Here is a 20,523-nt window from a genome sequence, read left to right as displayed (position 1 = left end):
GCACACTCTAATAATATTCTCGGTAAATTAACGAAAAAATAAAAGCTCTGACTGGACCTCAGATTTTTTACATTTTTAGTATTATTTTGCCTATACAATTCGATAAATCGCAATGTCAGTATGCGATCTAATAAGTGAATGGCGTCGATTCTCTGGTTTTTCTTTAAACTAATTTAGAGTATCTGCATCTAAAGTGAAAAGTCACGAGGTTTGACAGTTCTAAATTAAAAATGTCATACTGTGTCTGTCCTTTTCATATTACATTGGTAAGAAGGGGATGCGAATACTCTTTTAGTTGTAATCAGAATCAGTACCACTGTATATTATAAGCAGTTGATTATATAACAACGTAGCGATGAACTTGTAACTTGTAGCAGTTAACGTTATCATAAATATTCATTCGCGCGACAGGGAATGCGAACAACTAGGGTTTATGTAAAGAGGCCGCAACGACATAGGTACCCTACCGATGTACCTAACATATAACAACGTCAAGTATCTAATTAAATTGATTTTTGCGATACTAAAACGCACGGATTTTTAGTCATATAGCAATGTATAATGACAAAAGAGCACGAACTTCTATCTGCGCGGGTCTGCAATTGCTTGTATAGTATAGAATATTATTGTAAATTGAACAATTGAAAAGAGCAACCGCCCAGTTTCTTGCTGGTTCTTCTCGGTAGGAACGGCATTCCGAACCAGTGGTAAATTATTTGACGATTCAAAAGCACTTGTAAAAGTTTATTTGAATAAAAATCTATTCTATTCTATTCACACCGCTGCTGTACCGACTAATCAGAAAGCCTTACTCGCCTCGACTCTGCGGCAATTTTTTTTTTTTAACAGAATATGTATTAGCCATGTTAAATGACTAATATTCCCCTTTCCTCTCCAACTAAGCGTCAGGCTTGTGCTAGGAGTAGATACGACAATAGTGCAACGGGCGGGGTTTGAACCGTCGACCTTTCGGTTTTCAGTCCACTCCTTTACCGGTTGAGCTATTGAGGCATATAAATATGCCTAGTAGGTACACATTGACCCCAAAGCACTCGGCCAATACATTCGGCAAACGTGTTCAGGCCCACTAGGTGTACATTTGCCACGTGTGCTCAGCGTATGCCGATTTTCCGACATTTGTTAGTTTTCATAAAAACATCAAAGAATATTGGCGCAAGTCTGAAACAGTATTTATTTAAACGGCACTTGGCGAACTAATAAGGCTAATGTGTACTGGAGCCTTTAGCATAAAATGTATGGAAATGACATTTGCTTACGTTCTTCATACAGATTTCAAATTTTTACTATAAAACACGATGATATGATATTTAGCTTATTAATATTAGCTAATCAATCAACAAACACACTTTTATTCAAACATCGTTAATCTACTAACACACTAGTAGCAACACAAAATGAACCATATTACGAAGGTCATATAATTGAATTTGGCTTACCTTTTTGAAGTGGTTGAGCGTGTCGGGACTATTTTCGCACATCTCTGTGATGAGCGTCACCCCGGTGATAAGGACGCCTGTGGACAAGATAATGGAATGTGCTTAACCGGTTCTTGAAGGATTTAACTGCTAATCAAAACTGTAACTTACATATAGTATGCGACAGTAGTTTGTTGTGATAAAAGGTATGATTGTAAAAAAAAAAACTTCCATAGAAAGGATAGGTACTAAACAAAATGTATTTTTCATACAATTTTACTAAGTGAAAGTAAATAAAAATGCACTTCAAGCAAAAATTAGAACAGAGGGAACATACCGAAGTTTGACATAGTTACATGAGTCTCTTTCGAGGTCTGCCTCAAAGCCGTTGTTGGATGGTCGACCAGCGAGTTAATTCGCTAACTCAGTGTCTAACTTTGATTGACGGCCACCAAAGTCCTTTGACATTAGTTGTTTCTCTACATTGCTGCTTCACCGAGTGATATCAAAATAATTGTTCGTAGACACCTTCAATGGATTAAAAATAAATGTCAAATGAGCTCGGTGGCTAATTCATCGCTAGGCACTGGTCACGGACTTCTTTCAACCGACATTCTCATAGGTCTCTCATTCTCAACTGTGTTCCGCCAGATAATACGGAGAATAGCCCAGAGACATTTGCTTTGAAAAAGGAAAGACTGTTAGCTACTCTAAACATCCGCCTCTTTATACCGCTTCTATATTACATACTTCTATATTCTAGTTTAAGGCTGGAAAAAAACTAGAAAGAAAAGCTATCCTCAAACAGTAGAATATGACTGCATATTCTTGATCTTGTGAGAGACGGGAACATGTCTATTGGTCTTGGATCGCATACGTGACCTTATGTTGTATGACGCGGACGTGGGAGACGGGGAAACGCTATTATTGGACTTACCATGATTCTTCTCCGTCAGCAAGCTCCTGGTCGCTGGCAGGAACATCTCCATCAGATCGGGGACACGTCTGATAATCCTGAAGGCGCATAAGGCTGCCTTTTTCTTGATGTATGCGTTGGGGGATTTGATCAGTCTCTCGACCTCTGAGGCGAGGTCTCGTGCCATTTCTGGTGACGCGATCGCTCCGAGCGTACATAGTGCTAGTCCCACCACGAATTGTGTGTTACTGTTGAGGTCACTGTGAACAAATTGTAGATATAAGTAAAAAATACTTCAAATAATGTTTTTTAGGGTTCCCTATCTCCAGAGAAAGACCCTTATACTTTATAGGATCACTTCGTTGTCTGCCTGCCAAGACCCCTCAAGGCAATCATAACATAGGGTACTTTCTGTTGACCTAGAATCATAAAAAAATTCCATGCTACCAAAGGAAATCTCTTGCTCACGTCGCAAAGTGTCTTGCAGATGGGAGAGATAGAATCTATTTTGAGATAGAAATTATCTTATGCGATAGTATGAAAAAAGCGAATAAATTAAGTGTAGAAATAGAATATAGTGAAGATAAATGTTTTAAACCATGTTTATTAGATATCAGTTTTGAGATCAACTTGGGTGTCACCTTAATGCCAGGTAGATGAAACCCAAAGATCCCTTTCCATTGCTATGAGGCAGGTATCTTTATTATAATGAAAGACTATAGCCAACTAGCTGATGTCCGCGACTTCGTCCGCCTAGATTTAGGTTTTAGGTAAAAATCCCGTGGGAACTGTTTGATTTTCCGGGATAAAAAGTCTATGTTAATCTTTAGGTCTTTAACTATACCCATGCAAAACATCACGTCAATCTGGCGCTCAGTATATTTTTTTCACACACTTTCGCATATGGATAGTTAATAAGGCAAGGTAACTAAAGCAGATAGCCCATATAAAATCGAGATCGGATCACGTAATTAAGAGCGCTCAGTCAACAAGACCGCGCCATAACCTCGTTGGATTTAGTCAGAGGTTAATGTACTTAGGTGTCGTGAAGGCACCTCGTAAGTTATACATAATTATATGCGTGACTGTTCGTATTTATAAGGAAAAATATTAGTAACACTTATTAATATTATAAAGTGCGAAAGTTCTGTCTATTTGTTTGTTATCTTTTCACGGCACATCCGTTTAATCAATTTTCACGGGTGGAGAAATAGCTTGCATCCGAAAGCGGAAATAGACTACTTTCATCCCCAAAAAACAAAAGAGTTCCCACGGGATTAATTAATCTTATTCCACGTGGACAAAGTCGTTGACATCTTGTACAGAGATATCTTGCACCTCAGAGACGGGCATAGGCTATCGACGTTCTATCCTGGCAAAGCAAAGAGTTTTAAAAATCCTAAATTATGTATTTGAAACAGAGATATTTCTCATTCTAGAGACGAGAAAAGTCTCCGTTTTACACCGAAAAAAGAAATCAAAGATTTTCCACAAGAGTTTTAAAATATGAATCCACGTGAATGGTCTCGGGCATCATCTAGATGAAAACAATGATTGCGATGCCATATATCATAATAATTGTTAAGAAGTGTGTCAGTTCTTTATTAAATCAATGAATATTTATCTATTGTAATTTTTGTAAACAGATACTAATAAAATGTCAGTAATCCTACACGCAAGGCTTCTTTCCGCTTCGGACGTCCGCAACAAAATTAAGTTTATATACTGTAATGCTGAAAATCATAAACAAGACTTTTCATATAGTTATCACGGGTAAAATCTTATTTTCTGGAAATCCTATCATGTTTTTTCAAAGGCAAGCGATTCCTTGGGTGTGATAAGCTTTCTGCAACTTTTAGCCAAGTAAGTATATTAATTATCTAAGACCCATCAGGGAGTTTGTATGAAATAAATATAGATAGTCATAAACATTTGATGTAATTTGACGTACCTTTTTAGTTAAATCGATAATTTATAATGGTTAGCAAACTTAAAACTAACACCGGACGTGGATTTTACGAAGTTTGGAACACCCTCTATTTAATAACTCCTAAGAAATAATCTATTTTTGACATAAGCATCACGCGATACAATGCCTGTCATTATCCTTTTTAGAGAAATTCGGCTTAAAACTATTGCTGGTGATTACCACTTACTTTTTCAAACAGTTGGTGATGAGAAGGTGTACGTCCTGACGTTCGTCCAGGAGCAGCATGGCCCCTAAGTACCCCACCCGCTTGTCCGTGAACCGCGGACTTGCGATCAATTTCAGGCATTCCAACTGACCGAAGTGCGCTGGGTAGCCCAGCATGTGGATGTACAGGAGTTTCGCTATGTTCCGACATCTGGAAGATTGGGGCACTTTAGTCTGGATAAAAAATAAATTGTTATTGAGAAGAACGAGGTGGTTGGCAGCTGTGATACAGTTATCTCTGGATTCGGACTGCATCCAAAAGCAGTGTGTTTATACAAACACTTACACTGGAACTCATAGTAAAGATAGGGGCTTATGAAGACATGTGTCATATGACACCATGTCGTCTGAATGGTTCCCTTAAACAGTCTCTATCTTGCCTATGATTTCTTGTGTTAAGAGGACGCAGTACGCTCGACCGAAATAATGTAGTGATCACTCTCCTACGTTTGTATGAAGAAAGCGCCGGAATGCGTCACCTTAAACAACAGTTTTCACGTCATAGAACTATGGATTCAGTGTGATACTCGCCTCCAAACGCTGTCCTCCTCTCTGAACGTGGACCTAATGTACGCGCACTCCTTGTTCACAACGCTCCGCTCCTCGGCCGCGGTCCTGGCCGCGCGGATTTGTCGGATCAGATCCCGGAGGCGAGTCGGCGTCTGCATCCGCACTGAAACCGGCGCGACTGTTTACGGACGACACACACACAAAAAAGCGTTCATCAGTGCATTTGTTTTGTTAAATTATATTACAATTTATAGCTAATATAAAGCGTGGGTGGGTGCTTCGTGGAAAACAATAGATAACAATTATAACAACCAAGTATATCTAAAAAAACCCAGCCAAGTGCGAGTCGGACTCACACACCCAGGGTTCCGTATCTTGGAAGGATATGTGTACCTAATAATCTCTACCAGCAAATTTTAGTTTGCAATAGCAAAAATTTTTTTTTATTTGACATAACTACAAAGACCGTATTTTTACAGCTATAGACTAATGTTTGATTAACTTGAATTTGATACCTCCACGCGTTCCTGAGAAAAACAGGATAAACACAAACAGACAGACAGATAGACGGACATAGAAGTGATCCTATAAGGATTCCTATTTTCCTTTTGAGATACGGAACCCTATACATTAAACAATAATAATGAGAAGTTCAATACAAATCGGTGTTGCCAATTAACAACGCCGTAGCGCACATTATTATTTTCTCTCAATAAAAATACAATCAAAATCGTTTAAGGCGATAAGAGCTCAACTGTCTATGGTTTCCACGGAACATCCCAAGTTAGAATTATACAAATAAGAATAATAATTAAATTATGCTTCAAATTTGATTAGGGGCATCCATTAACCACGTCACACTTTATAATTTTTAAGTTTCATCCTTGATCTCATGTTGCATTATTTCGCGTCTTACTACTTAATTATATTACTACTTAATTAATTAAAAATTAAGAATTTTGCTACAAAAGTCCGAATTCTTTAAATCACCACAAACACACACACACACATCATGCACACAGTGACTTTTTCACGTGCAGTTGAATCGCGTCAAACGCAAGTCGTGACTAAGGCGTCATTTACACGAGCGTCAAAAAAGCGCTGTCGTGTGAACAGATACTTGGGAATGCATTTGTTCATTTGAACGCTTTTATAAAGGTCGTTAAAAAAGCTCTCGTATGAATGAGGCCTTAGTTAAACTTGTTTAAAGGTGTGTATGAACTGCGAACTGGCAACAAGTCCTATATCAAATTACCGATTTCACTTTACACAGTTTCACAGTAATTCGAGGCAGATCTAGCTTTCAACCAAAATTTTAAAAGCATGGAGCAAGGCTAGTGAGGTTTCTCCTACACTAGCAGGTTAATCCAATCACTATTTAACTCAAGGAAACAAGTTTTTTCCTTCATCCTGTAAAATTGAGATACATAGTAGTTAGTTTTGGTTGCCAGTCCACAGTTCACACTCGATATTTCGACTCGATAATCCTACTATAATAAGACAATGTTAAAAATGCTCGAAATGCAGTTTGCAGGTTGTTGACGTGCGTTCGTAAAACGCGCGTTAACTGCGCGTGTAAATGTCGCCTTGTGCGCTAAGCCAGCTTACACTTGGGATGCCTTAATTTTGCCGTATGACGTCATTAAAAGATGAACCCTCTAAGGGCCTGGGATGCCTTAATTTTGCCGTATGACGTCATTAAAAGATGAACCCTCTAAGGGCCTACGCAGACGAGGGATTATTGCCCACGGAGAACCAAAGTCCCTCATTTTTAGGGGTCCGTATTTTACTAGTGTTTTTACCGTACTATTAGTTTATCATGTGTGTTATGCGATGCAATTCCTAATAGTAACTCGTAATTTTTACTTCCGTGGATAAAATTCTCTCATCTGCGCAGGCCACTAGGCCAGGATCTATAAAGCGTTAAGTAAGTGTAAAAAAAGTAAAAAAATAGTGTGTGTAACCATAACGCGGAATTGAAGTAAAACTTCTTGAGTTTGCAGCAGATTTTACGATTAAATTATAAGATAAAAATAAATAATTCTTGTTAGACTTTAGTAGTTTGAAGTTGAGCTATAGTAAGTAAACAAGTGTAAATTAAAAATTTATAACACCCCGACAAGTGAAGGTTACAGTAACTAGAAAAGAGCTAATAATAACTTTCAAACGGCTGAACCGATTTTCTTAGATTATAGCTAAGAACACTCTCGATCAAGCCACCTTTCAAACAAAAAAAGGTAAATTAAAATCGGTTCATTAGTTTAGGAGCTACGATGCCACAGACAGATACACAGATACACAGATACACAGACACACAGATACACAGATACACACGTCAAACTTATAACACCCCTCTTTTTGGGTCGGGGGTTAAAAACAGAATGCATAATCTATGTCAGTAACTACTTGGTAGGTAAGTACTTTAAAATAATAATAAAAGAAGGCTACTATAAAATCACACTTAAAGAAGATTTACTTCAAATTAAAAGCTATAAAAGTTTAGAGAACATTAATAAGAGAGAAAATTGTTAGTTGTAAAAACTTGTTAAAAAGGTAACAATCTTTAAAACAAGAGTGAATAGGCACCTTCTAGGTAAACGCGTCCCATCTTAGACCACATCATCACTTTCCATCAGGTGTGATTGTGGTCAAGCGCTTACCTATAGTGAATTAAAAAAAAAATCATTAAGAAAATCTGAAATGCAGATTTATGATAATCTCAAGTCTAGAGCTTTGAGTGTAACTTTTTGCAAGAAAACGGTACAATTTAATTAGGGAGAAATTCAATGTTATGTATCGAAAAAGCGGTAATTCTAAAACTTGCTTGTTTTAAATTATTCTTACTCATTATAACTGAGAAGTTTTTGGAAGGAAGATAAAGCATGGACAATCTTAGTCCATCATCCATCCAGTTTCAGACTTAAGCTACTATACTCTATCCTTAGAAAGAAATTAGCATAGGGTTCTCTCTCCCTTGGCAACCTGGGCAGTCTGCTCGGCTTCTGGAGCGAGCTTGGATGGCTGGAGTGAACTCCGGCAGGGAGGGACAATGCACACACAACAGACGGAAACGTTTAAGTGCGGAAACCAGCCCAGAGAGAAGAAGAAGAAGGGTTCTCTCTGTTACGTAATCCCATACAAATGACAAAGACAAACAACCTTACTGGGGTTTAACAATTTTGAGTCACCAATGAATTACAAATGAAACTATGATTTTGAATTTGGAATGTTTTTAAAAAACATGTCTGTGATTGGTTGACCACTCAAAATGGTGAACACTCTCAGAGTTTTTCGTCTTTGTCATTTGTATGGAATTACTTAACAGAAAGAGCCCTATACTAACCTCTCCCATGGATAGAGTATAGCAGAGTTAATTTTTCCAAAAGCTTACACTCGAAGGATAAGATTTAAGGTCGTTAAAATTGTAAGCCGAGTGCTATTTTGGAAACAAAGTTACTGTTTACCTGACCAATTAGAATGTAAGTAAGTACTGTAAGTGAGCAAGAACTGTACTCACCTCTCTCAATGGCCTCATTTACCACTTGCTTTATGGTGGCAATGTTGAACGCTGGGTTAAACCTGCAACAAAATTAATGTTTAACAAAAGGGTTGGGGCATTTTTTTTTTTTGACTTTTTCTCGATTTTGAAACTTATGTTAGGGTATATGTTTCCAAAATGTCTGCAAGTGAAATTAATCACTGTTAAAGTTATAACCAGTTATAGAGGGTAATTTTCTCATTAGATTGCTAGTTTTATTTTAATCAAAGTCAGGCTATTTTCCAGTTATTAAGTAGTGTCCCACCAAACTTGTGACTTTGACATTGGCCACCTTTAGGCAAACCTTTAGAATCGGCCAAACTGGGCCAAAGTCTTAGTCAAAGCCAGAGGTGTCTAGTAAGAGCCAAAATTGAATGAACTGTTAAAGATGAATCTTTCCACAGTATCAGAAATCCAGTATATAAAGTATTTATCTTCAATAGTAAAACTTTAAAGCACACACAGTTCATTCCCAATTGAAATGAAATTTTGTACAGTTGTTGTTAGCACTTATGTGAAGGTTTCCCTCATAGTACCTCAACATACAATAGGTGGTGCATGAAAAGAAACGCAACACATGATGAACATCAGATAGTTGTAAATTGTAATGTATGAGACTTAATTTGCACAGTTGTTCATAGACACTTTTTATACATATCTACACAGACTTCCACAGAATAACAATATGTTGTTTACTATAATATCTACCTGCATTGTTTTCTTTCCATTAGTATATAAAGTTAGTAGTAGTTGCACAGTTATACCTAGTACTTATAACTATACTATATGTAATAACTTTAAAGTAGACTTTGAACTATACAACCACAACATATAACACTTAGAAGGCAACTCTTGCTCACTGCTTTGTATAGAAACATATAGAGAGCATTTGAAGTGAGCTACCATGATGAGCAACACTTTGTCGATTGGGGCACAATATCGCATGTCACTGTCGTGCATAGTGGTTGTGTCTTTAGATTTATAGACTACCTATGGTCTATGGTATGGTATGGTATTTAGGTCTATGAAAATCCCCAAGGAACTCTTTAATTTTTTATGTCTATATTATAAAGTAGCCTATTTCACTCTCCAAGACTTTAAATATGCCTGTCCAAAAAATCCCATTGATTGTTGTGGGGTGATTGCAAGACAAACTAACAAAGATACACATTTCACTTTTGTAATACTTGTAGCTATGTAACTTAAGTACTTAGTAAGTAGGAAATTAAGTTAATAATGCTATTAAATCTACTTATTGAACCTGATATACAATACATTGTATATACACTACCTCTCACTGTACACTTGTTTAATTTCTCCTTAGTTTTAAGTTGTCTGGAAAAATGTATGTCTTTTTAGCAATATGGGCCCTACTGCTATAGTTTGACATCTAGAGTGTGGCAATTGCAATAACCTTTGATTGGCCAACACTGCACAAACCAACATGCTACCTTAAAAGTTTTCTTTGATGTAATGTCCTTTTGTGTTTTTGTGGTATGCAATATAGTATATACTTACATATACGTAATAGAGGCTAGACCACAACAATTGCCACATTAAACCTTGCTGTCACTTGTATCATGTATCTTAACATAGTGAGGTCTCATTCCTTCTAAATAAGGGTGAAATATACTATAACTTACTTTAAAATGTAAATAGCACAAACAGTGCATGACTTTTTGACAGTCGTTATAGAAAAGTTTGTCTGGAAGTATTTTTACAGAAGAGTAAGCATAATTTCTTCTTAATGTTTCAATGACTAAGAATTGAGGTTAATGTAGGCTTTAGTACTTGTTATCCACAAAGTAAACCAAGTTAATATTTTACTTTAGCAAATTAACAACTTCCTATTTAATTATTATAAGGAAATAATAATTACCCAGAGTCAGAGCCGTTCATCTTGTAGTCTTCAATAAGGTTACTTAAAATAAATCAGATCTTCCTTCGAGATTGTGGGACAGGATAATAATCGTTCTTTGACTGACAGGTGCATTAACTTAGGACACGAAACTAATTTCACCGAAAGGTTATCACTTGTAATCACTTAAAACGATAATGTAAGAAAATGAAACAATAAACTACGAGACTTTAGTCAGGCCTAAAACCATTTTATCTTGTCACAAACCATAAAAATGCAAGAGAAATCGCATGCCACCTCTTATACAATAATATCATATTTTCACTTTAAAACCAAACTAAACCATTGTATCATCTATGAGATTTAACTTTAAAATTTATAGTAAATCACTGAAAACCGTTCAATTTAATCTTCTAGTATAGATTTTTAGAGAAATACTACGGCAAACCGCCAGCTGACATATCCTGCGTTGCAAGAAATTCAACATGGCCGACATGACAATATGACATGACTCGCGCAGTCGATGTTGCCAACTGGTTTCCATCAAAACGCACTCAGCAACTTTAAAAATGTTAGAAATAAACCTCGAAAATAATATTGTCGAAAATGTTTTTTGCATGTTTTTTGATACTTTGAAACCTAAAATATTTAAAAAGTGCAACTGCAGCTGGTCGCTTATATCAATGGCTTATATTATGCACTAAGGCTGCATCATTGCTTGGAGTCGCTGGTTCTTTCGTTCGTAAATCACATAAATATTATAGTCCGACATCGTCCGTTAATCGTAACTTGACGTGTGAGTAATATGTTGGCACCATTACAAATCACACAATAACAAACCCTAAGGTTTAGGAAATGAAGCAATGAAAGCAATAGTGCCAACATATTACTCACGCGTCAAGTTACGATGAACAGACAGTATAGGTACCTACCTATTTAACTTCTACGTTTGATGAATAGTCAAGTTGTTGACTTAATTCATCGATGTATTAATTAAATAAATAACTTATAATATTTTATTAATACGTAACATTTGTAACTTTTAAGCATAGCTTTGAAATGATTATAACTCGGCAGCTGGATAAGACAAAGAACTTGACAACACTTCTTTATTCTCCCATCATGCAAACCACATGAGTAGAATGCATACATCCTTCTCATCTAACGACGTGGAATAAAGTATTACTACTTAGGTATCTCTATTTGAATTCATGTATCCTAATCGTAACGTGGTCGTTTAACTAAATATTATGTTGGCCATGATCTTGACTGTCAGAAGCAAACCATAAACACTTGTAACTTTATAAGGTCGAAATCAAATTCAGTTAATCACCTACCTTCTATTTTGTTCGGGAGGTAGAACACTCCAATCAACTTCGTACATAGGATAAGCCATGGTTATTATAAATTAAATATTGGCACAAACAACAAAACAACCACTAGAACATTTCACAAGTATGTCACGTTAGTTTACGACGCCGCAAACTGTCCTTATCAGTATTTTATCAGGTACAGTACAGGTGCTCCTCAAATATCCAGTAATAACGTATCTCTTATCAAATGTACAATTTATCACTAAAAAAGGACAGCAATACACACACATCAGCACAGTTCGTATGTTTTATTTTCAAACGTCAATAATGTATGTACAAAACAATGGGACGAGTCACAACATTATCTTAATAGGAAAGCTAATTAATATTCATTGTGTTGGTATTGCAGTGGTATAATAAATATTGTGGATGTCGCAACCCGCAGATGTTTGGATTATAAATTGTCGTCGTGATTTCGCGGCGGTCTCTCCACACTGTTTCTCTTTATGCAGTCCACTAGCCACCGTATGCCTTCGTCCACACCATCTCTGGAAAAAAATAGAACAAATATATTGCATTTCCAAAATATTAAATGAAGACAAGTAAAACATTTAATATTACAAAACAGTAGATAACGTAAAGTGTAAATAAGTCTTTTAATACAAATTTAGTATAAACTAGCTGTGCCCGCGACTTCGTTCGCGTGGAATAGTGACTTTTCGGGCAGCATATACTCTACGTTAAAAATGTTCGCCGTGATTCTGATTCTTTAAATTGACATAACTTTTTTATTTATGCACCGATTGACATGAAATAAACACTAAATGTTAAGTGAAGCTTACTACAATATACATATTAGTGAAAACCGTATCTAAATCGAATAAGCCGTTTCTGATATTAGCGTGCACAAACACACAGACAAACAGACAAACAGACAAAAAAAAAATTAATTACAATTTCGGGTTCGGCATCGATATAATAACAACCCCTGCTACTTTTTTTTTAATATATTTCCATTGTACAGACACCACTTTTCTACAATTTTATTATATGTATAGATCACCTAGATCTACCAGATTTTATGATGGGTTAGACAATCTATCGTAATATTGCAAAGTTGTAAATTGCCGTAAGTTAGTAATAGATATAGGGCCGAAATTTATAACCTGTCGACAGGTTACTTAGCAAACTTGTTTTTAATAACGTCGTTAAGTAATTTAACGACAGATTACGGATTGATATATAATTAATTATTATTAGTTTCGGCAGTTAGACGGTATTAGTAGGTACCTAGGTGGATTGAAAGTTCACCGCCTCACGTAATAGTACATTACAGTCTAGGCCGGCGATTACTGGCTGATTAAATTTGGAAGGCCGAGGCGAGGCCCAAAAAACAAATTAAAAAATCAAAAAACAAATTAAAAAATCAAAAAATAATTAAAAAACGAAAAAATCTAAAATAATAATTTAAAGACAAATAAAAAAATATACAATTAGTATAGATAAATTTACCCAGTTAAGGCAGATGTAGCCATCAGCATAATGTCCCTAGCGCCTATCAAGTGTGCATTCTGGTTGAAGATTGGTTTGACTGTGTGCACACCCATGCAGTCTGGAATGTCTTGCTTATTCGCTAGCACCAACAGCGGGACCCCGGACAGGTGCTCTGACGCGATCATCCTGTCTACAACAGAGAAAAATAGTTTTTTTTTGGAAGTAATTTTCATTGCTGTGCGCGCAAAACAAGTGGTCCAATCTGAACATGGAGTGTTGACTGCGCATTGTACAAACAGATATCAGCCGGGCTTGTATATTTAATATCTATTGTTTGATTGGCACAAATATCTTGCTTTAAGTGCACGGGACGGCTCTGCCCGCGAAATTCAAAATAATTTGGGTTTTCGCAAATTTTAAACTAATACAACAACATAGGCTTATGGCATTCTAATTCCAACAATGGCAGTATCATCTTCACAGGATTACATAAAAATTAGTTGAAATAGTGAGTTTGACATGAGTTACTCACTAATTAGTCGATACTATAGCAATTTTTTTTAAACTGGACCGTTTCAAGTAAAGATTTTTATATAAACCTGTGAGGATGATAGCCGCAATTAAAATGCCCTAAGCCTATGTTGTCATATTAGTTTACAAATTGCGAAAAACCAAATTAAATTTGGATTTCGCGGGCAGACCCGTTTCATGCCCCTTAATGGTGACGGAAAACATCGAGCATGCCTGAGAGTTATCTATGTTCTCAAAGATATGTAAAGACTACCAATCTGCATGAGGCCAGTGTGGGAGACTATCACCCGTATTCACAAACGTTACTATGAGGTATCATAGTGCGCTCGAACGCACAGTGTCCGTTCCACCAATCAGATGACTGTATACGTCAATTTACAATGATCTGATTGGTGGAACCTACACTATGCGTTCAAGTGCACTGTCAGACCTCATAGTAACGTTTGTGAATACAGCCGTATGGCTCTTCTCATTCTAAGAGGAGACTCACATTCAGTAGTAGACCAGTAAATGGGTTAAGATCATCATCATTCCATCTTTAAGCTTTAAGTAAAACAAGTTATAATTTTGTCTAGTCCACTTATCACTGTGTCACCATCATTTTATTCAGAAACTGTTAAAACTGTAGAGTTGAAAGTTGAAGAGCAGTTATATAAACCTGTGTATACTTACCAAAAGTTTCTTTTGACTCGGACACCCTTTCTCTATCTGAAGAGTCTACAATATAAATAACACCATGGCATTCTGCATAGTACTGAAAAAAAAGAAAGTCACAAATGTTTTATATTACAGTGAAACTGGGTAACTTTAACATGCAATAAACATGTTAATGGATATAAAAAAATCCAATTACAGTGGACCCCCGGTAATCCGACCCCTGTCTAATCCGGCACCCCCTGTAATCCGACAAGTCTATTTTATTATTGAATGAACTAGCTCATGCCCGCGACTTCGTTCGCGTGGATGTAAGTTTTTTAAAAATCCCGTGGGAACACTTTCATTTTCTGGGATAAAAAGTAGCCTATGTGCTAATCCAGGGTATTATCCATCCCCAGTCTTAATTTCAGCCCAATCCGTTTAGTAGTTTTTGCGTGAAGGAGTAACCGACATACACTCATACACTCATACATATACACATACACACAAACTTTCCCCTTTATAGTTTTAGTGTGATGTGATATGATTTACTTTTGACATACATAGTGAAGTACCTATGACTAGTATTTCAGAGTATGTATGTATAACATATAGAATCTTATCGTTGGATCTTTAATTTGTCGGATTACAAGGTACTCTTATGTAAAAATCGCCAGTCTATAGGGGTACTTACGTAGTACTCTATAATCCGACAAAGGAGAATGATCATATACGGGCCACGCTTGTGTCAGAAGATAATTATTATCATAATTTATGTTTTATTTTATAATTCAGTCCGACACAGCCCTGCAAAACGTTTGTCGGATTACCGGGGGTCCACTGTATAATTGGATCAATTATGGATTTTAGCAGTGTGGCCTACTGTCCTTTCAGATTGTCCTGGCAGTCTACTGGCCTTTTAGCCCAAACTTTGTGAGTATTATGAAGAACTCTCAGGTTTTTCTCCCCATTAAAGCAAGTGATATTTACTTGCTTGGCTCCGACTCAAAACTTTACACGGCCTAAAATTATAAACTTACTTTATCCCATAGTGATTGCAACTCCTGTTGTCCACCAAGGTCCCAGAAATTAAGTCTAACTCCATCTACATCTATTTTACCTATATTTAACCCTACTGTGGTTGTGATTCGGCTGGGATTCATCGCTTTATACTTTTTGTTGTATTTTGTTTTAGCAGCCTCCAGATATGTCTGAAACAAACCATCAACTTTATTTGCTTTATTATAATAAAAATAGTTTATTTCAAATAGCTTAGGTTTGCAGGAACATAAAGAGGTTGATTGCAGCCTTTTTTTAGGATTTGGGAGTCCAGTGTCAGAAGACTCTGCTTTTTCAACAATATCAACATTAGCATGCATATGTGTGTGTTATCCATGTTTTTGTGTGTGTTTATTATATTATTTTATCTATTTTTTGGATCTGTATTGCACACACACATTATAGGAAAATGATTACAGATACAGAAGAAAATATACAAAGGGTGCAAGGGTGGCCTTATTGCTAAAGCAATCACATTTACATTATACAATTATTACAGGTAAACTTTGGTGAAAGCCTGATACCAGGGATGGATATAGGCTACTTTTTACCCAGAAAATCGAAGAGTTTCCACAGGGTTTTCGGTCAACCATTTCTTTGATGATGCCTGCGATTTTGTGTCAAATTCTGTGGATTTTTTTTGATTTTCCAAAATAAAAAGAAGCCTACTCTTCATAATCAAGGTCCTGCGCCAAATTTCGCTAAAATTGGTTAAGCAGATGGACCATGAAATGATAACAGATATAATATACACTTTCGCATACCTAATATACTAAGGATATCGAGATAACCTACATACAAAATCTCATTTCTGGAGTCAGCAGTTTTAGCTCTACGTTGTCAGTCAGTAAGCTTCTCCTTTTATCAGATATAATTGTCAGGATATACTACTTAAAAACTGTAATATTTACCGTTTTCCCCGCATTATCAAGTCCTAATATCAACACAAAGTATTCGTCTTTTTGAACAATATATTTATAAAAACCGTGGAGTAACGTATACATTGCTATACATTTTATTTTTTACAAAACGTGGAGCTACAACAAAGTTTACAGGAAACTTAATAACATTAATGGCTAGTAAATACCGATTACCGACAAAGTCGGAACTCGGAGTAAATAAAATCGAAATTTTCACAAATAAAAATAATAAAATCACAAATCACAATATATTCATTTGACAGATTGACAGATGACAACCGTCAATGATGACAACACAACAATGACATTTTTAGGGTTCCGTACCTCAAAAGGAAAACGGAACACTTTGTTGTCGGTCTGTTTGTCAGTCCGTCTATCCTGTCTGTCAAGAAAACCTATAGGGTACTTCCCGTTGACCTAGAATCATGAAATTTGGCGGGTAGGTAGGTCTTATAGCACAAGTAAAGGAAAAAATCCGAAAACCGTCAAATTGTGATTACATCACAAAAAAAATTAAAATGTTATTTTCAAAGTAAAATAACTATACCAAGTGGGGTATCATATGAAAGGGCTTTATTTGTATATTCTAAAGTAGATATTTATTTATTTTTATGCATAATAGTTTTTGATTTATCGTGCAAAATGTCGAAAAAATACAAATATAACAAAAAATACACAGTACAAAAACAAAATAAATAAAACAGAACTCTTAAATAAAAAATTATTAATAGAATAATTAAATTAATTAATTAATTATAAATAATTTATTATTAATTAATTATTAATAGAAATAGTACAGAACTCTTGGTGCGCGAGTCAGACTCGCACTTGGCCGGTTTTGCACTTTGACTTTGATATTTTTTTAACAAATCTGTGGTCTATGTTCAGTCTTTTGGATCTCTATGATACACAGAAATTGGCACGGGTAACATTGTAAATGGAGTAAAATAAATAATGGTATAAAAATTATGAAAAAAGAAAAAGCTAATACCTGCCTTGCGTCGCGTAGAGTCTTGGAGTTTTCGGCACATCTTCGGTCTTTGGGACGTTAAAAGTCAACGTATTTGACGTACCTTTAATGCTATGACATAAAACAAAAATAAATAATTAGCGTTCAAGAATGGTTCACGAACAATTTTATTTGAAAATCTAAAAATGCCTCCTAAAACACTGAAGCCCATTCCAGTTACAGAGAAATCGAGCGCTGCTAGCGAAAAAGAACTAAGTTTACCATGTTCCTTGAACCTGTCTTTCGTTTTAAAGGGAGATGGTCCTGGAGACTGGAATTTGTTGGTCATATTTAATGGTCAAATTATTCTTGAAACAAAATGGTATAAAAATCACACTCTTTACTATGATAGTCTGCCTGTGGATTTGAAACAATCGTATTATCAGAGCTTATTAGCTGAACAGCCTTTGATTTTTCTTGTTCGTATCGCTGGTGGTAAAGGAGCAAAAGATGCAGATCCTCTACTTAACCCTGACAATTGCGCTGGTGCAAACGTCGATTTGTTTCCATTGGTTTTGGGCGAGAAAGAAATATTTCTAAAAGTGCGGATTATTAATGCAATTACAGGCTTAGCCACAGGTTGTGCAGTAGAAGTGTCTGCTAAAATTCAGGATGAAGTAGAACTCGATAAAATCCCTCTGATGCTTACTATGATTTCCGGCCATTGTTTTCCAGTAGCGAGAGAAGGAACAGTTTATTTAAGTGCGATAGGATTAAATGGTATTTGTAGCTCACAAGCACCTTTTGGCATGTCCTTAAGTACTTCGAACGCCACAAAGGTAGTATGGGCATCTGCTTGTAATGCTGGTTTAATAGGCAATTCAGCATTTTATGTTCCACATGAAGATAAATTTGTACCAGAGGACCTGGAATTAATAGCTACCGATAATAATTGTACGTCAGTTTATTGGAATTCTATGACACGTGTGCTAGTTGACTCTGGAGATCTACGCGAAAGACTCGCGTCTCCGTTTCTAGTTGAAATCGCAGGCATACCTAAAACTGGAAAAATTGACGTAAGAGGTCGATATATGGCATTTGTGGATGCGGGTGTATTGTTGGAACCTGGACAATTTGGCGTTACCGTCTGCGCGAGACTACTATTTTATAATGAATCAAATTTACCAGAAGGCACTGGGGCTTTACTAGATCTACCTGTGACTAGTGCGAAAGTAGTCAGTGCTCGAGATACCGATTTTGTAATGGATGACTTTAGACATGCTGCATACATCGTAATGAGATTTGATTTGTTTGATCCCCTAACTCCTAAAACTAAAATGGTGCACCTTTTTGAAGTGTTAGGTTTTCCGCCTCCAGAAGCTAATGCTGCACCCACGAATGAGTTATATGTTGAGACCGCATCTGATGAAACCCCGCTCGATGTAAGACGTATAAGGAAAGAAGGTGCAGCTTTGGCTGTACATAAAGAATTAATTGGTCTACCTTATAGAGGAAAAGTTCAAACGAATCAAAACTTAAAGCGAACAGCGGCTAGCCGTCTTCTCTCCAGAATGCGGTCTCTAGTAAAACAATTTCCGCCAGGAGAGTGTTCATTCCTGGAATGGCAAGATACCGTCACTGCCCAGCACGCTGCTAGCCGACGTGCACTGACGTCTTCATTTGCACCACAACCGCCGCCGCCACGCACCTCTTCGCGCATTGCGGCCGCGCGAAGTCGTTTAGCTGGAGATATGAGAATCGCAGAGCATCATATTAAAAACAATTTAGCAGCTGCCTCACATCATCCGAGGGTTTTGCATTCAAAGGTTCTTCGTTGTTTGGAAGAAAAAAATAATTCCGAAGCCCGTGATTATCTGCTGCAAGCTTTAAGTGCGCAAACTAGAAATAGATACTTGTTATGGACATTTGGAGGCATACAGTATGACAAAGAAAAATCTTATGAAATTGCAGCTGCGGCTTTTCGCATTGCTATCAAGGGTGATACTTCAGATGGCACTATGGGAGCAGTAGGTTGGGCAGCTTTGCATGCATTGCACCATTACAATCTGAATGCTAGCGCAGCTTTTGTAGCGGCCCGAAATATGCGGAAAGCGTACGAGCTGCCAAGAGAGTGGAAAAAGTTCCTGAAACGATGGGTGGAAATGAGTGGTGAAGAGGAAACATTTTGGTTACCTGCCACACTGAACACGGAAAATCCCATATTGCTCGCTTCAGCATTTTTTCTTTGCTTAAGATGTTACAAATTCAGTGAAAGACTTCTTCAGTGCGTTGAAGAAGGCTGTGTTACCCGAGGATCTCGCTTTGGTCTCAAGAATAAACTTACCGTTGATGTTTTCTATATACGAGCTGCTTCGCTTATATTACAGCGTGAATCGGGAAAAGCATTAGAAGTTACAGAGCAAGGGATAAAGCTGTACGGTCCATCTGCAATAATGTCTCAAATGCGAGCAGTTGCTTTAACTTGCCTCCGAGGGTGGGATGATACATGTAACCGTGCGCTATTAGAAGCTGATCGCGTAGGAGCGGAACCTTGTCCATTATTACTTTATCGAGGTGCCTTAGGGGTGCTCAAAAGCGATCCATCAGAGGCGTTGCAACGGGCTGCACGAGCTCATAAAGTTGCCCCATCGCCTCATACAGCCTTAATCATCAGTCGCGTGTATGCGAAACTTGAGGAGGAGAAGTTAGCCGAGCGATGGGCTGCAGCAGCAGTGAAGACTGAACCACTGCTTGCAGATGGATGGGCCTTTTTAGCAATACTAGCAATGACTGATCGTAATGTTGATAAGGCTAGGACGATGCTCCGTACTGCGAAACAAGCTGGTCCAATTAGTCCGGACTTAGAAGAAGAGTTAAGGAAAATCATGAAGATTGTCCCGATTGAGACGTTGCCAGATGCACTGGTCAAAGATTTATGTCTTTGCGAGTATTATTAAGATGAGATACCTACTTGTTAGTGTGTATTTTTATCTGTAATATCTATCTATCTACTTTAAATATTAAAAAATGCCTAGGTTGTATCTAAATATTATTTTTTATTTCCGTAGATATACCTAATCAACAAAAAGATTTGCAGACGCATAATTGAATTGTCGTTATTATTAATTTTAATTAGCCTAGTTCATTTATGGGCTATCGCCTTGACCAA

General features: G+C 36.8%; 3 protein-coding genes and 1 long non-coding RNA gene across 10 annotated transcripts in view; 2 read left to right on the top strand and 2 right to left on the bottom strand.

Annotated features, from left to right (window-relative positions):
• Positions 1-11,996, bottom strand: part of LOC123880193 (AP-1 complex subunit gamma-1) — a 32,697-nt gene extending 20,701 nt beyond the window's left edge. For 2 of the 7 annotated variants that reach the window (XM_045928185.1, XM_045928199.1), the window contains exons 1-6: positions 11,790-11,996; positions 8,574-8,635; positions 5,078-5,234; positions 4,509-4,697; positions 2,374-2,612; positions 1,458-1,534 (exon numbers count right to left, since the gene is read on the bottom strand). In XM_045928185.1, the coding sequence (XP_045784141.1) occupies positions 1,458-1,534; positions 2,374-2,612; positions 4,509-4,697; positions 5,078-5,234; positions 8,574-8,635; positions 11,790-11,848 (783 nt within the window). In that variant the 5' untranslated portion in view covers positions 11,849-11,996. Of the gene's footprint in view, positions 1-1,457; positions 1,535-2,373; positions 2,613-4,508; positions 4,698-5,077; positions 5,235-8,573; positions 8,636-10,473; positions 10,953-11,789 lie in introns of those variants that run through there. The other 5 variants (XM_045928192.1, XM_045928206.1, XM_045928219.1 and 2 more) reach the window with 3 other exon arrangements.
• On the top strand, positions 175-9,014 carry LOC123880419. The gene is made up of 3 exons (XR_006799243.1): positions 175-318; positions 2,528-2,532; positions 9,005-9,014. It is a non-coding gene; the product is annotated as an uncharacterized LOC123880419 (long non-coding RNA).
• A 58-nt stretch (positions 11,997-12,054) lies between the features above and the next one.
• LOC123880369 (ADP-ribosylation factor-related protein 1) lies at positions 12,055-16,669 on the bottom strand. Its single transcript, XM_045928479.1, has 5 exons — positions 16,397-16,669; positions 15,467-15,637; positions 14,463-14,544; positions 13,278-13,449; positions 12,055-12,313 (listed from the first exon to the last, which is right to left on the bottom strand). The coding sequence occupies exons 1-5, from the start codon at positions 16,487-16,489 to the stop codon at positions 12,220-12,222; spliced, it is 612 nt and encodes a 203-aa protein (XP_045784435.1). The 5' UTR covers positions 16,490-16,669; the 3' UTR covers positions 12,055-12,219.
• Positions 16,670-17,405: 736 nt separating this feature from the next.
• LOC123878667 lies at positions 17,406-20,366 on the top strand. The gene has a single exon (XM_045925982.1). It carries the CDS (start codon positions 17,561-17,563, stop codon positions 20,309-20,311), a length of 2,751 nt encoding a protein of 916 aa, XP_045781938.1. The 5' UTR covers positions 17,406-17,560; the 3' UTR covers positions 20,312-20,366.
• The last annotated feature ends 157 nt before the right edge of the window (positions 20,367-20,523 follow it).

This window comes from Maniola jurtina, chromosome 3 (genome assembly GCF_905333055.1).
Source record: "Maniola jurtina chromosome 3, ilManJurt1.1, whole genome shotgun sequence".
NCBI lineage: Eukaryota > Metazoa > Arthropoda > Insecta > Lepidoptera > Nymphalidae > Maniola > Maniola jurtina.
The sequence above is the reverse complement of the archived record's forward strand: the minus strand, read 5'-3'. Positions and strand labels throughout refer to the sequence as shown.

What these genes read in the sequence shown, in the direction of transcription:
- LOC123880369 (XM_045928479.1), bottom strand. Translation starts at nt 16,489, where the DNA reads ATGTATACGTTACTCCACGGTTTTTATAAATATATTGTTCAAAAAGAC. An exon ending in TTGATAATGCGGGGAAAACG is followed by an intron (nt 15,638 to 16,396) that starts GTAAATATTACA and finishes GGTTTGTTTCAG; the next exon opens with ACATATCTGGAGGCTGCTAA. An exon ending in CGAGTCAAAAGAAACTTTTG is followed by an intron (nt 13,450 to 14,462) that starts GTAAGTATACAC and finishes TCTCTGTTGTAG; the next exon opens with ACAGGATGATCGCGTCAGAG.
- LOC123878667 (XM_045925982.1), top strand. Translation starts at nt 17,561, where the DNA reads ATGCCTCCTAAAACACTGAAGCCCATTCCAGTTACAGAGAAATCGAGC.